Raw genomic sequence first — 15,671 nt, forward strand, 5'->3', positions numbered from 1 at the left:
AACAACTATTTACTGTCTGTGTGCACTAGGAACAACTAGTTACTGTCTGAGTGCACTAGGAACAACTATTTACTGTCTGAGTTCACTATGAACAAGTATTTACTGTCTGAGAGCACTAGGAACAGCTATTTACTGTCTGAGAGCACTATGAACAACTAGTTACTGTCTGAGAGCACTATGAACAACGAATTACTGTCTGAGAGCACTATGAACAACTAGTTACTGTCTGAGAGCACTATGAACAACTAGTTACTGTCTGAGAGCACTATGAACAACTATTTACTGTCTGAGAGCACTATGAACAACTAATTACTGTCTGAGAGCACTATGAACAACTAGTTACTGTCTGAGAGCACTATGAACAACTAGTTACTGTCTGAGAGCACTATGAACAACTATTTACTGTCTGAGAGCACTATGAACAACTAGTTACTGTCTGAGTGCACTAGGAACAACTATTTACTGTCTGAGTGCACTGGGAACAACTAGTTACTGTCTGGGTGCACTAGGAACAACTAGTTACTGTCTGAGAGCATATATGAACAACTATTTACTGTCTGAGAGCACTATGAACAACTATTTACTGTCTGAGAGCACTATGAACAACTATTTACTGTCTGAGAGCACTATGAACAACTAGTTAATGTCTTAGTGCACTATGAACAACTAGTTACTGTCTGAGTGAACTAGGAACAAGAATTTACTGTCTGAGAGCACTATGAACAACTAGTTACTGTCTGAGAGCAATATGAACAACTAGTTACTGTCTGAGTGCACTAGGAACAACTAGTTACTGTCTGAGAGCACTGTGAACAACTAGTTACTGTCTGAGAGCACTATGAACAACTATTTACCTTCTGAGAGCACTATGAACAACTAGTTACTGTCTTAGTGCACTAGGAACAACTATTTACTGTCTGGGTGCACTAGGAACAACTATTTACTGTCTGAGAGCACTATGAACAACTAATTACTGTCTGAGAGCACTATGAAAAACTATTTACTGTCTGAGAGCACTATGAACAACTAGTTACTGTCTGAGAGCACTATGCACAACTAGTTACTGTCTGGGTGCACTAGGAACAACTAGTTACTGTCTGGGTGCACTAGGAACAACTATTTACTGTCTGAGAGCACTATGAACAACTAGTTACTGTCTGAGAGCACTATGCACAACTAGTTACTGTCTGGGTGCACTAGGAACAACTAGTTACTGTCTGAGTGCACTAGGAACAACTAGTTACTGTCTGGGTGCACTAGGAACAACTATTTACTGTCTGAGAGCACTATGAACAACTAGTTACTGTCTGAGAGCACTATGAACAACTAGTTACTGTTTGAGAGCACTATGAACAACTAGTTACTGTCTGAGAGCACTATGAACAACGAATTACTGTCTGAGAGCACTATGAACAACTAGTTACTGTCTGAGAGCACTATGAACAACTAGTTACTGTCTGAGAGCACTATGAACAACTAATTACTGTCTGAGAGCACTATGAACAACTAGTTACTGTCTGAGAGCACTATGAACAACTAGTTACTGTCTGAGAGCACTGTGAACAACTAGTTACTGTCTGAGAGCACTATGAACAACGAATTACTGTCTGAGAGCACTATGAACAACTAGTTACTGTCTGAGAGCACTATGAACAACTATGTACTGTCTGAGAGCACTATGAACAACTATTTACTGTCTGAGAGCACTATGAACAACTAGTTACTGTCTGAGTGCACTAGGAACAACTATTTACTGTCTGAGTGCACTGGGAACAACTAGTTACTGTCTGGGTGCACTAGGAACAACTAGTTACTGTCTGAGAGCATATATGAACAACTATTTACTGTCTGAGAGCACTATGAACAACTATTTACTGTCTGAGAGCACTATGAACAACTATTTACTGTCTGAGAGCACTATGAACAACTAGTTAATGTCTTAGTGCACTATGAACAACTAGTTACTGTCTGAGTGAACTAGGAACAAGAATTTACTGTCTGAGAGCACTATGAACAACTAGTTACTGTCTGAGAGCATTATGAACAACTAGTTACTGTCTGAGAGCAATATGAACAACTAGTTACTGTCTGAGTGCACTAGGAACAACTAGTTACTGTCTGAGAGCACTGTGAACAACTAGTTACTGTCTGAGAGCACTATGAACAACTATTTACCTTCTGAGAGCACTATGAACAACTAGTTACTGTCTTAGTGCACTAGGAACAACTATTTACTGTCTGGGTGCACTAGGAACAACTATTTACTGTCTGAGAGCACTATGAACAACTAGTTACTGTCTGGGTGCACTAGGAACAACTATTTACTGTCTGAGAGCACTATGAACAACTAATTACTGTCTGAGAGCACTATGAAAAACTATTTACTGTCTGAGAGCACTATGAACAACTAGTTACTGTCTGAGAGCACTATGCACAACTAGTTACTGTCTGGGTGCACTAGGAACAACTAGTTACTGTCTGGGTGCACTAGGAACAACTATTTACTGTCTGAGAGCACTATGAACAACTAGTTACTGTCTGAGAGCACTATGCACAACTAGTTACTGTCTGGGTGCACTAGGAACAACTAGTTACTGTCTGAGTGCACTAGGAACAACTAGTTACTGTCTGGGTGCACTAGGAACAACTATTTACTGTCTGAGAGCACTATGAACAACTAGTTACTGTCTGAGAGCACTATGAACAACTAGTTACTGTCTGAGAGCACTATGAACAACTATTTACTGTCTGAGAGCACTATGAACACCTAGTTACTGTCTGAGAGCACTATGAACACCTAGTTACTGTCTGAGTGCGCTATGAACAACTATTTACTGTCTGAGAGCACTATGAACAACTAGTTACTGTCTGAGTGCGCTATGAAAAGGGTATTTACTGTCTGAGTGCACTAGGAACAACTATTTACTGTCTGAGTGCACTAGGAACAACTATTTACTGTCTGAGAGCACTAGGAACAACTATTTACTGTCTGAGTGCAAAAAGAACAACTATTTACTGTCTGAGAGTAACTAAATGTGTAAACAACGATTTACTATCTTACTTATTGGAATTGCTAGACAGCTAAACTAGCACTTTGTGCATTTCATGTGGAGAGAACGACAGATCATTACTTTATTATGTTCTTTTGATGTGCAAAGATTCCATATTCTACATTTCATATTCTTTTCATATTTTCACATTTACATTCAAAAGACGATCTTATAAAGTTAGACAAAGTTTTGGTAAAATATATACTTTATTTCTTCATACAAAGAAATCGTATGAATGTTTAGCATTTCATTATTTAAAACATTTCTTCCAATTTGCTCTTTCACTGTGTAAAATTCATTTGATGTACATGATACCACAAAATACTTGATGTACATGTTCTTTTTCATTTTTAAACATACAGAATCTGCTAAACCTCTAAATATTAACCATTTTATATGCAGACGGGGTGGGAAAGACAAACAACACTAGCATTATATTTTGTAGATCTGTAAAAGGGTTGAATAAAACTCAACCAGAACGGATGAGGCAGCATGGGTCGTGACCATTAGTGCAAGCTTTTGAGATAGCGTTTCATTTCGGACCGATCCTATTTCCTATAAAGTGCACTACTTTTGACCAGAGCCCTGTAGGCCTTGGTCAAAAGTAGTGCACTAAATAAGGAATAGAGTGCCATTTGGGATGCAACTCTACTCTCTTAGTAACATGAATAACACCATAATTCCAATGCATTAGAGGGACTGTAAATGTAACAGAGGGCAACTGCCCCAGTCTCCTTTACTCCAACCGTTACAGGGAGAAAGATTGACATTACTCAGATTCAGAATTTCCTGCTCTATACAAAGGCCATTTTAAATGCTTTCAACAAACATTGCACTATAAGGAGAGAAGGGCAGGTTGAGGCGTTGTCCATATAGGCATGATAATTGAAAACAGGTGTACATTGCTTGTTGGTAAAAGCCACTATGTGAATAAGGGAGCAGTAAAATGCTGGGACAAGCCCTCGTCTCCACTAATACCATCCACTGGTTGGAGATAAACATCAACCTTCAGAACTGCTTCCACACTGTTGAATTGAGATGGAGGTTGGGTATTTGAATTAGACTGGGTGGTTTAGAGGCGCAACATTTTCTTAAAACTTGAAAAAAGTACCATAATGTCACTTCTTTTTTTATATACTTCTCAATGGCCAATAGTCAGTGACAGACACTTTCAACTTTGCATTTGATTGGAGGGAATTTGATGTGTAGTATGTAGGGGAAAGGATGTGCATATTCACTCTTGGTCCCTCCACACTCAGACGTTTTAGGCTTACCACCCAAATGGTCTCCTATTCCCTATGGGCCCTGGTCACACTGTAGGGACTAGGGTGCATATTCAGCAGTCTTACAATCCAAAGAGGATAGGATGGCTTTGAAGTAGCCCCTACCTGCGAGAGTGTGGGCCAGCATAAATAGACTGTTTCTCATATGAAGAAAGTTTTCATATCATCTGTATCAGACATCCTACCTCAACTCATGCCAAGCATTCTCACTGCACCATGAAGACAATGGGTGTCCCAAATGGCACCCTATTCCCTTTATATTTCACTACTTTTGACCAGGGGTCACAAGGCTCTGGTCTAAATTAGTGCACTATATAGGGTAGTGTGCCATTTGGGATGCATTCAAGGACTATACTACAGTCCTCCCCTGATCCAGTGTGTCCTCCCCTCTCAGTCTCTTCAACAAATCAAATGTCACTCAGAACAAATTTGATTGTGTATGACCTTTGAACCCTGGCTCTGAGCCAACAGTGTCTTATAATGGGAGCAAGAGTATAGCGGAGAGGAGACCTGAATCAATGGGCCTCATTTACGTTATTCCATTAGCATCATGTCAACATGGAGCCATATCAATGTGATGCGGTCAGAAATAGGATTTAGACCTTTCGTGGATGGGCCATTCATTAGAACAGGCTATAGGAGAACTAGAAGAGGAAGGCCACACTTTAAGCATGGCTGACACAATGAGCAGCAGTTAGGCCTATTGATCCACCTGTTATTAAGTGAAAGGGACATGAGATTAGCTGGTTAGGCCAATGACAGGGCAGGAGATCAGCTGGTTAGGCCATTGGGATGGTAGGATAATGGGTTGTGGATGGGGGTAACCGGTAATAACTGAAATGACCTAATTTCAATGAAACACAGTGTTTGAATGGATGGAACAGAAACCGATAAGAGTAGATAAGGAGTAATGTGGGGGGAGGGTCTGATGATGGCTTTTGAGGAAGGGTCTGATGATGGCTTTTGAGGAAGGGTCTGATGATGGCTATTGAGGAAGGGTCTGATGATGGCTATTGAGGAAGGGTCTGATGATGGCTATTGAGGACAGGTCTGATGATGGCTATTGAGGACGGGTCTGATGATGGCTTTTGAGGACGGGTCTGATGATGGTTATTGAGGAAGGATCTGATGATGGCTTTTGAGGACGGGTCTGATGATGGCTTTTGAGGACGGGTCTGATGAAGGCTATTGAGGAAGGGTTTGATGATGACTATTGAGGAAGGGTTTGATGATGACTATTGAGGAAGGGTTTGATGTTGACTATTGAGGAAGGGTTTGATGATGACTATTGAGGAAGGGTTTGATGATGGCTATTGAGGAAGGGTTTGATGATGGCTATTGAGGAAGGGTTTGATGATGGCTATTGAGGAAGGGTTTGATGATGGCTATTGAGGAAGGGTTTGATGATGGCTATTGAGGAAGGGTTTGATGATGACTATTGAGGAAGGGTTTGATGATGGCTATTGAGGAAGGGTTTGATGATGGCTATTGATGAAGGGTCTGATGATGGCTATTGAGGAAGGGTTTGATGATGGCTATTGAGGAAGGGTTTGATGATGGCTATTGAGGAAGGGTTTGATGATGGCTATTGAGGAAGGGTTTGATGATGACTATTGAGGAAGGGTTTGATGATGGCTATTGAGGAAGGGTTTGATGATGGCTATTGATGAAGGGTCTGATGATGGCTATTGAGGAAGGGTTTGATGATGGCTATTGAGGAAGGGTTTGATGATGGCTATTGAGGAAGGGTTTGATGATGACTATTGAGGAAGGGTTTGATGATGGCTATTGAGGAAGGGTTTGATGATGGCTATTGATGAAGGGTCTGATGATGGCTATTGAGGAAGGGTTTGATGATGGCTATTGATTATGAATGTTTAAATCAGAATGCACATGAATGGAGTATGTATTACTGTTCAGTCAACACTCTATACCCATAAAACGGGGCCTTAATCAATATCCCTCTATTCTTACTTAAAATATACTGTTGACATGAGGGACCATTAAGTGAGGAGTAAAGAAAAAAACATAAAAGGTGAATGTAAAAAATATAAATCAAAGTGTGGGCCAGATATTATGCATGTACATATATGGTTAGGCAGCTTAGTGAATTAATTGCTTAGAAATAAAAAATAAATTATTATAAAATAGATTTCTGTACATTTTACACACACACATGTACATATATATGCATATACATATATACATACATATATATATACATACATATATATATATATTTGTATATATATATATAGCAACATCTCCCATGTCTTATTTGCCATTCATTGAATTACAGAGAATAAAATAAACAATGTGTTCTCCCAAATTCACATCCATCAATCCCAACCAAAGTTATGTCCCGTCATCTGGTAGAACTTCATGTTGAAAGGCCTGTAGAAGTCCCGTAGCCTCTGCACCACCTCTGGGTGGATGTTGGGGTGGGTCCGCCCTTTGGTTTTGCCCAGGCAGTGGGGCTTGCTGCTGCCCTCAGCCTTCTTGAGGCAGGGGAAGCCCTTGGTCTGGTTGAAGTAGAAGTGTTTGTCTGTGATGATCCTCTTGAGTCCCAGGAAGTCCTGCACCCGTCCCAGCTCTCCGGCCGGGTCGCTGATCAGACGCTCCCCGCTCACGAACAGAATCTGGTCCATGGGGAAGTACTGCAGCCAGTTGTCCAGGTGCTTGGCATAGATACCGATCTGGATGGCGCTCCAGGATGTGTCGATGAGCCCCGTTGTCCTGTTTTTGAAGGTCAGGCTCTCGAAGGTGGGAATGTCTGGGTTCTTGGACAGCGTCTGTGTGTAGTCAGAGATGGCCCTGGTTATGGGGTCCCTCACCACCACGATCAGCTTGGTGTCCCGGGACATGACGGAGATCCGGGCTGGGGCCTCTCTGGTCACAAAGTAGCTGGGGGTCTTCTCCATGGTGATCTGGCCCTCCAGGGTCTTGGGCATCAGCTCCCTGAAGAGAAGGAGGACAGGGTTAAAAAAAAATCTATGACTCATGACTATTACAACTATGAAATATTACATTTTTAAACCAATCAGAGTGAGAGTGAGTGAGAGTGAGAGTGAGAGTGAGAGTGAGAGAGAGAGAGAGAGAGAGAGAGAGAGAGAGAGAGAGAGAGAGAGAGAGAGAGAGAGAGAGAGAGAGAGAGAGAGAGAGAGAGAATAATCTTGCATATAGTCATCAACCAGATGGAGACCAGTGTTCTACAATCAATGAGCCAGTCAGTCAGAGAAGGCCACTTCTTACCTGAGCAATAGCAAACAGAGAAGTGCCCGGTCTCATCCCTCTGTCTATCTATCTGTCTGGCTGTGCCAACTACCCTAATGGTCCACTGAGGCTGGGCTAGGTCGAAATCCACCCTGCCTCTTCAAACCATTAATAGGCAGCAAAGCTTAATCTGCCTTTCACTGACTCAGCTAGAGCCCTCTGTGGCATGCCCATAGTGGAGTGCTGCTTCAACAACAAGCCCTGGAGCTGTCTGAAAGGAGATTTGACTTGTTTCAGACCAGCCAATGTTTCTATCAGGGCCCGGGCCAGCCAGGGTAGCTGTTATAGGGGGAGTGAGATAGACATGTAAAACCTATGAAGTAAAACCTATAAGAACACCACATTTTGAATGAAAAGTGAATGTGCTCTCCACTGCGGTTTCATGTTTCAGAAATGGTAGCCAATCATAGAGAGTGGATTATGGTGAGGCGATAAGAGGGGCTTTGATGGACACCGGGTTACGGATCCCATTTTCCTCACTGGTGGAGAACCCCTGGAGCCTCTGGCAGAAAACCCTGTATGTCTCTGATTTCTACATGTGATCACATGTGTTTCTGATACCCGCTAGCTGGAGGTGAGGTGATCCTGCTATAAACCGGAGATTACAGGAACTAGTACACATGCTTATACATGCTCATTAACACAAACACACACATGCACAAACACACACACACACACACACACACACACACACACACACACACACACACACACACACACACACAGCCTTGATACAACCCTGCAGGACACACAGCCTTGATACAACCCTGCAGGACACACAGCCTTTATACAACCCTGCAGGACACACAGCCTTGATTACAACCCTGCAGGACACACAGCCTTGCTATGACCCTGCAGGACACACAGCCTTGATACAACCCTGCAGGACACACAGCCTTGATTACAACCCTGCAGGACATACAGCCTTTATACAACCCTGCAGGACACACAGCCGTGATACAACCCTGCAGGACACACAGCCTTGATATGACCCTGCAGGACACACAGCCTTGATTACAACCCTGCAGGACACACAGCCTTTATACAACCCTGCAGGACACACAGCCTTGATACATCCCTGCAGGACACACAGCCTTGGTACAACCCTGCAGGACACACAGCCTTGATATGACCCTGCAGGACACACAGCCTTGATACGACCATGCAGGACACACAGCCTTGATATGACCCTGCAGGACACACAGCCTTGATACAACCCTGCAGGACACACAGCCTTTATACAACTCTGCAGGACACACAGCCTTGATATGACCATGCAGGACACACAGCCTTGATATGACCATGCAGGACACACAGCCTTGATACAACCCTGCAGGACACACAGCCTTGATATGACCCTGCAGGACACACAGCCTTGATACAACACTGCAGGACACACAGCCTTGATACAACCCTGCAGGACACACAGCCTTTATACAACCCTGCAGGACACACAGCCTTTATACAACCCTGCAGGAAACACAGCCTTGATACAACCCTGCAGGACACACAGCCTTGATACAACCCTGCAGGACACACAGCCTTTATACAACCCTGCAGGACACACAACCTTTATACAACCCTGCAGGACACACAGCCTTGATTACAACCCTTCAGGACACACATCCTATATACAACCCTGCAGGACACAGCCTTGATTACAACCCTGCAGGACACACAGCCTTGATATGACCCTGCAGGACACACAGCCTTGATATGACCCTGCAGGACACACAACCTTGATACAAACCTGCAGGACACACAGCCTTGATATGACCCTGCAGGACACACAGCCTTGTTTACAACCCTGCAGGACACACAGCCTTGATACAACCCTGCAGGACACACAGCCTTTATACAACCCTGCAGGACACACAGCCTTGATTACAACCCTGCAGGACATACAGCCTTTATACAACACTGCAGGAAACACAGCCTTGATACAACCTTGCAGGACACACAGCCTTGATATGACCCTGCAGGACACACAGCCTTGATTACAACTCTGCAGGACATACAGCCTTTATACAACCCTGCAGGACACACAGCCTTGATATGACCCTGCAGGACACACAGCCTTGATTACAACTCTGCAGGACATACAGCCTTTATACAACCCTGCAGGACACACAGCCTTGATACAACCCTGCAGGACACACAGCCTTGATACAATCCTGCAGGACACATACGCATAAATGCACAATAGAAGCATGATATTATCTTGTTTGAACACCGATCAAGTGCAGCAGTGTGCAGTAACAGCAGCAAATTTTTCTGCTGCAAGAAAAGGTCAACAAGTGAGTCAGAACACCAATGGAAATACAACCCATAATTATCTGTTTATTTTTCCCCCCTCCCCCTATTTACTGTTCATGTCTGGTTGTTGTTGGTTTTTGTCATAGTTTTTTTTTTTTTCATTTGCATTGGCAATGTAAACACGTTTCCCATGCCATTGGATCCCTTTGAATTGAAATCAGATAACCCATGCAGGCAGGCTGTCAGGGTGCATACACTGACAGAGATAAGGGTTCCTGTTAGCCTATTGTCACCTGAGTATCAGACTGTGTTGTTGTGCAGGGGCAGAGTTACACAGCATTATAAAAGGCCCTGAACTGTGTAATCACACTCTGAGTGTTTACACACCCGGGCTGCTGTTAACTTCTTATGGCTGCAGGGGCAGTTCTGAGTAGCTTGGATGAAAGGTGCACAGAGGTGCCCATAGTAAACTGCCTGCTCCTCAGTTCCAGTTGCTAATATATGCATATTATTATTCGTATTGGATAGAAAACACTCTGAAGTTTCTAAAACTGTTTGAATTATGTCTGTGAATATAACATAACTCATATGGCAGGCAAAAACCTGAGAAGTTCCACTTCCTGTTTGGATTATTTCTGAGGTGGCAGATTTTCAACCAAGCTCTCATTGAAATTACAGCGAGATATTGATGAGTTTTCACTTCCTACGGCTTCCACTAGATGTCAACAGTCAATAGAACTTTGTCTGATGACTCTAATGTGAAGGGGAGCCGAAGGAGACAGGAATTAGTCACCACTGCCACGAGCTGACCATGCTTTCACCATGCGCTTTCACATGAGGAGGACCTCCGTTCCACCGCTCATCTGAAGTCAATCTAATTCTCCGGTTGGAACGTTATTCAAGATGTATGTTAACTTCTTGTCAATATGGGGGCGCTGTTTCCACTTTGGAAAAAATCGTGCCCAAATTAAACTGCCTCGTACTCTATTCTAGATCGTACAATATGCATATTATTATTACTATTGGATAGAAAACACTCTCAAGTTTCTAAAACTGTTTGAATTATATCTGTGAGTAAAACAGAAATCATTTAGCAGCAAACTTCCAGATAGGAAGTGAAAAATCTGAAAACGATGCTCTGTTCCAGGGCCTGCCTATTGAATTGCCTTATATTTATGGATATGCATCCACTGCATACGCCTTCCACTAGATGTCAACAGGCAGTGGAAGGTGGAATAGGGTGTCTAGCTTGATCTGAGGTCGAACAAGAGCTCTTGGAATGACGTGGCCAGAATTTCCTTTCTCTACCTAGGCGCAGGAAGCACCTCCATATTGTCTTATGATAAGCGTTCGGTATACACGGCTAATAATCTCCGGCTTTGTTTTTATTTGATACATATTAGAAAAACATCATAAAGTAGGTTTTTTCAACCGAGTTTCATCAGTTTATTCAACGTTTAATGGGACTTTTGGAGTTTTCCGTTCTCTGCGTCGAGAGAAATTGGGAACGTCATCAACATTGGCTAGCCTTGTGGAGCGAATTCGACAGGAGAGAAGGACATTCTAAAACCAAACAACGATTTATTCTTGACCAAGGACTCCTTGTACAAGATTCTGATGGAAGGTCAGCAAAAGTAAGAACAATTTATGATGTTATTTCGTATTTCTGTGGAAAATGTTGAGTCCTATTATCCGCGTTTTGGCGGGCGCTGTCTCGCTATAATGTAAGCTGTTTGTTATGGTAAAGCTATTTTTAAAAATCTAACACGGCGGTTGCATTAAGAACCAGTGTATCTTTCATTTGCTGTCCAACATGTATTTTTTTGTAAAGTTTATGATGAGTTCTTTGGTCAGATTAGGTGAGTGTCCAAACTAGCTCCGGACATTCTGGTGAATCGATGCTACATATTCACATTGTATAACCACGGTTTGCAGCTCTAAATATGCACATTTTCGAACAAAACATAAGTGTATTGTATAACCTGATGTTATAAGACTGTCATCTGATGAAGTTGGTCAAGGTTAGTGATTAATTTTATATCTTTTGCTGGTTTTTGCGAATGCTATCTATGCGGTGAATAAATGCGGTTGTGTGTTTGGCTATTGTGGTAAGCTAATATAATGCTATATTGTGTTTTCGCTGTAAAACACTTAAAAAAATCAGAAATATTGGCTGGATTCACAAGATGTTTATCTTTCATTTGCTGTACACCATGTATTTTTCATAAATGTTTTATGATGAGTATTTAGGTATTTCACGTTGCTCTCTGTAATTATTCTGGCTGCTTTGGTGATATTTTTGATGGTAGCTGCAATGTAAAACTATGATTTATACCTCAAATATGCACATTTTCGAACAAAACATACATTTATTGTATAACATGTTATAAGACTGTCATCTGATGAAGTTGTTTCTTGGTTAGTGACTAATTATATCTCTATTTGGTCGGTTTTGTGATAGCTACCTATGCGGTAGAAAAATTGGGAAAATATGAGTCTTTTGCTATTGTGGTTAGCTAATAGAAATACATATTGTGTTTTCGCTGTAAAACATTTTAAAAATCGGAAACGATGGCTGGATTCACAAGATGTTTATCTTTCATTTGCTGTATTGGACTTGTGATTTCATGAAAATGATATTATATGATATTCCTGTCGCGTTAGGCTAGGCTATGCTAGTCAGCAATTTTGATGAGGAGGATCCCGGATCCGGGAGAGAGAAGCGGTAGTTAATTAACAACATTCTAAAGATTGATTCAGTACATCGTTTGACATGTTTCTACTGACTGTTACGGAACTTTTGGACATTTCGTCACGTTATAGTGGACGCGCTTTGTGACTTTGGAATTGTTTACCAAACACGCTAACCAAAGCTAATTGGACATAAATAACGGATATTATCGAACAAAAAAGCATTTATTGTGGACCTGGGATTCCTAGGACTGCATTCTGATCACCAAAGGTAAGGAAACATTTATCATGTATTTTCTGGTTTCTGTTGACTCCAAAATAGCGGCTAATTTTATAATATTTCTGAGCGCCGTCTCAGATTATTGCATGGGTTGCTTTTTCCGTAAAGTTGTTTTGAAATCTGACACAGCGGTTGCATTAAGGAGAGGTATATCTATAATTCCATGTGTATAACTTGTATTGTCATCTACATTTATGATGAGTATTTCTGTTGAAACGATGTGGCTATGCAAAATCACTTGATGATTTTGGAACTAGTGAATGTAACGCGCCAATGTAAACTCTGATTTTTTTATATAAATATGAACTTTATCAAACAAAACATGCATGTATTGTGTAACATGAAGTCCTATGAGTGTCATCTGATGAAGATAATCAAAGGTTAGTGATTCATTTTATCTCTATTTCTGCTTTTTGTGACTGCTATATTTCGCTGGAAAAATGGCTGTGCTTATTGTGGTTTGGTGGTGACCTAACATAATCGTTTGTAGTGCTTTCGCTGAAAAGCATATTTGAAATCGGACACTTTGGTGGGATTAACAACAAGATTACCTTTAAAATGATATAAGACACATGTATGTTTGAGGAATTTTAATTATGAGATTTCTGTTGTTTGAATTTGGCGCCCTGCACTTTCACTGGCTGTTGCATCAACTGCTTCACTCAGTTGATCTACATGTGTGTTTGTGTGCGGAACAGGATTTTTGGAGCATTGGACACTTTTTGTTAACATGATATCCCCACCAGTCCCACTCCCTTTCACAAGGGGGCAACGTTTTCTTGGTATGTCTTTTCATTTGGCGAAAGCAAGGAATAATTGCTTTCCCTTGCTAGTAGTAGCTAGCTGGCAGCCTGGCTAGCTGGCTTTAGCCTGGCTAAAAACATAGCAAGCTAGCTAGTCTTTTTAGCTTCCCACATTCAGTCCATGTGAAATAATCAGATGTATAATTGTAAAACATATTCATGTACTTGCCGGCTTGAATATTCTCTCTCTAATTCTTTCTTTCTTTCTCTCTCTCGGAGGACCTGAGCCCTAGGACCATGCCTCAGGACTACCTGGCCTGATGACTCCTTGCTGTCCCCAGTCCACCTGGCCGTCCTGCTGCTCCAGTTTCAACTGTTCTGCCTGTGGCTATGGAACCCTGACCTGTTCACCGGACGTGCTACCTGTCCCAGACCTGGTGTTTTCATCTCTCTAGAGACAGCAGGAGCGGTAGAAATACTCTGAATGATCGGCTATGAAAAGCCAACTGACATTTACTCCTGAGGTGCTGACCTGTTGCACCCTCGATTACCACTATGATTATTATTATTTGACCCTGCTGGTCATCTATGAACATTTGAACATCTTGGCCATGTTCTGTTATAATCTCCATCCGGCACAGCCAGAAGAGGTCTTGGCCACCCCTCATAGCCTGGTTCCTCTCTAGGTTTCTTCATAGGTTCTGGCCTTTCTAGCCACCATGCTTCTACAACTGCATTGCTTGCTGTTTGGGGTTTAAGGCTGTGTTTCTGTCCAGCACGTTGAGTTATCAGCTGATGTAAGGGCTTTATAAATACATTTGATTGATATTCATTCCCATATCAGGTAAAAATAGAATATTGTGTTTTGGTCATGGAGAAAATAACACTTGGCTATCTAGCTGGCTACAGCAGGTTCTAATTCATGGACATGTACTTCTGGTTAAGACTACTGCACCTCATGGCTAATTGATGAACATATACTGCTGGCTAAGACTATTGCACCTCATGGCTAAAACTACTGCACCTCATTGCTAAAACTACTGCACCTCATGGCTAAAACTACTGCACCTCATTGCAAAAACAACTGCACCTCATTGCAAAAACAACTGCACCGCACGGCTAAAACTACTGCACCTCATGGCTAAAACTACTGCACCTCAAGGCTAAAACAACTGCCCCTCAAGGCTAAAACAACTGCACCTCATGGCTAAAACTACTGCACCTCATTGCGAAAACAACTGCACCTCATTGCAAAAACAGCTGCACCGCATGGCTAAAACTACTGCACCTCATGGCTAAAACTACTGCACCTCAAGGCTAAAACAACTGCCCCTCAAGGCTAAAACAACTGCCCCTCAAGGCTAAAACTACTGCACCTCAAGGCTAAAACAACTGCCCCTCAAGGCTAAAACAACTGCACCTCATGGCTAAAACTACTGCACCTCATTGCGAAAACTACTACACCTCATTGCTAAAACTACTGCACCTCATTGTGAAAACTACTACACCTCATTGCTAAAACTACTGCACCTCATGGCTAAAACTACTGCACCTCATTGCTAAAACTACTACACCTCATTGCTAAAACTAATGCACCTCATGGCTAAAACTACTGCACCTCATCACCTCATGGCTAAAACGATTGCACCTCATTGCAAAAACAACTGCACCTCATTGCTGAAACTACTGCACCTCATTGCTAAAAGTTCTACACCTCATTGCTAAAATTACTGCACCTTATGGCCAATTAATGGACATGTACTTCTGGCTAAAACTACTATACCTCATTGCTAAAACTACTGCACCTCATGGCTAATTAATGGACATGTACTTCTGGCTAAAACTACTTCACCTCATTGCTAAAACTGCTGCACCTCATTGCTAGAACTACTGCACCTCATTGCTAGAACTACTGCACCTCATTGCTGAAACTACTGCACCTCATTGCTGAAACTACTGCACCTCATTGCTAGAACTACTGCACCTCATTGCTAGAACTACTGCACCTCATGGCTAATTCATGGACATGTACTTCTGGCTAAGACAACTGCACCTCATGGCTAATTCGTGGACATGAACTACTGGCTAAGACTAC

The 15,671-nt window shown here is 42.1% G+C and overlaps 1 protein-coding gene across 1 annotated transcript in view; it reads right to left on the bottom strand.

Moving 5' to 3' along the window:
- Positions 1–3,237: 3,237 nt before the first annotated feature.
- The window catches only part of LOC120046835 (heparan sulfate glucosamine 3-O-sulfotransferase 3B1-like), a 49,546-nt gene continuing 37,112 nt past the window's right edge, over positions 3,238–15,671 (bottom strand). The window contains exon 2 of the mRNA XM_038992382.1: positions 3,238–7,291. Coding sequence (XP_038848310.1) covers positions 6,673–7,291 — 619 coding nt within the window. The 3' untranslated portion in view covers positions 3,238–6,672. The remainder of the gene's footprint in view (positions 7,292–15,671) is intronic.

This window comes from Salvelinus namaycush, chromosome 4 (assembly GCF_016432855.1).
Source record: "Salvelinus namaycush isolate Seneca chromosome 4, SaNama_1.0, whole genome shotgun sequence".
In the NCBI taxonomy this organism is placed as follows: Eukaryota; Metazoa; Chordata; class Actinopteri; order Salmoniformes; family Salmonidae; genus Salvelinus; species Salvelinus namaycush.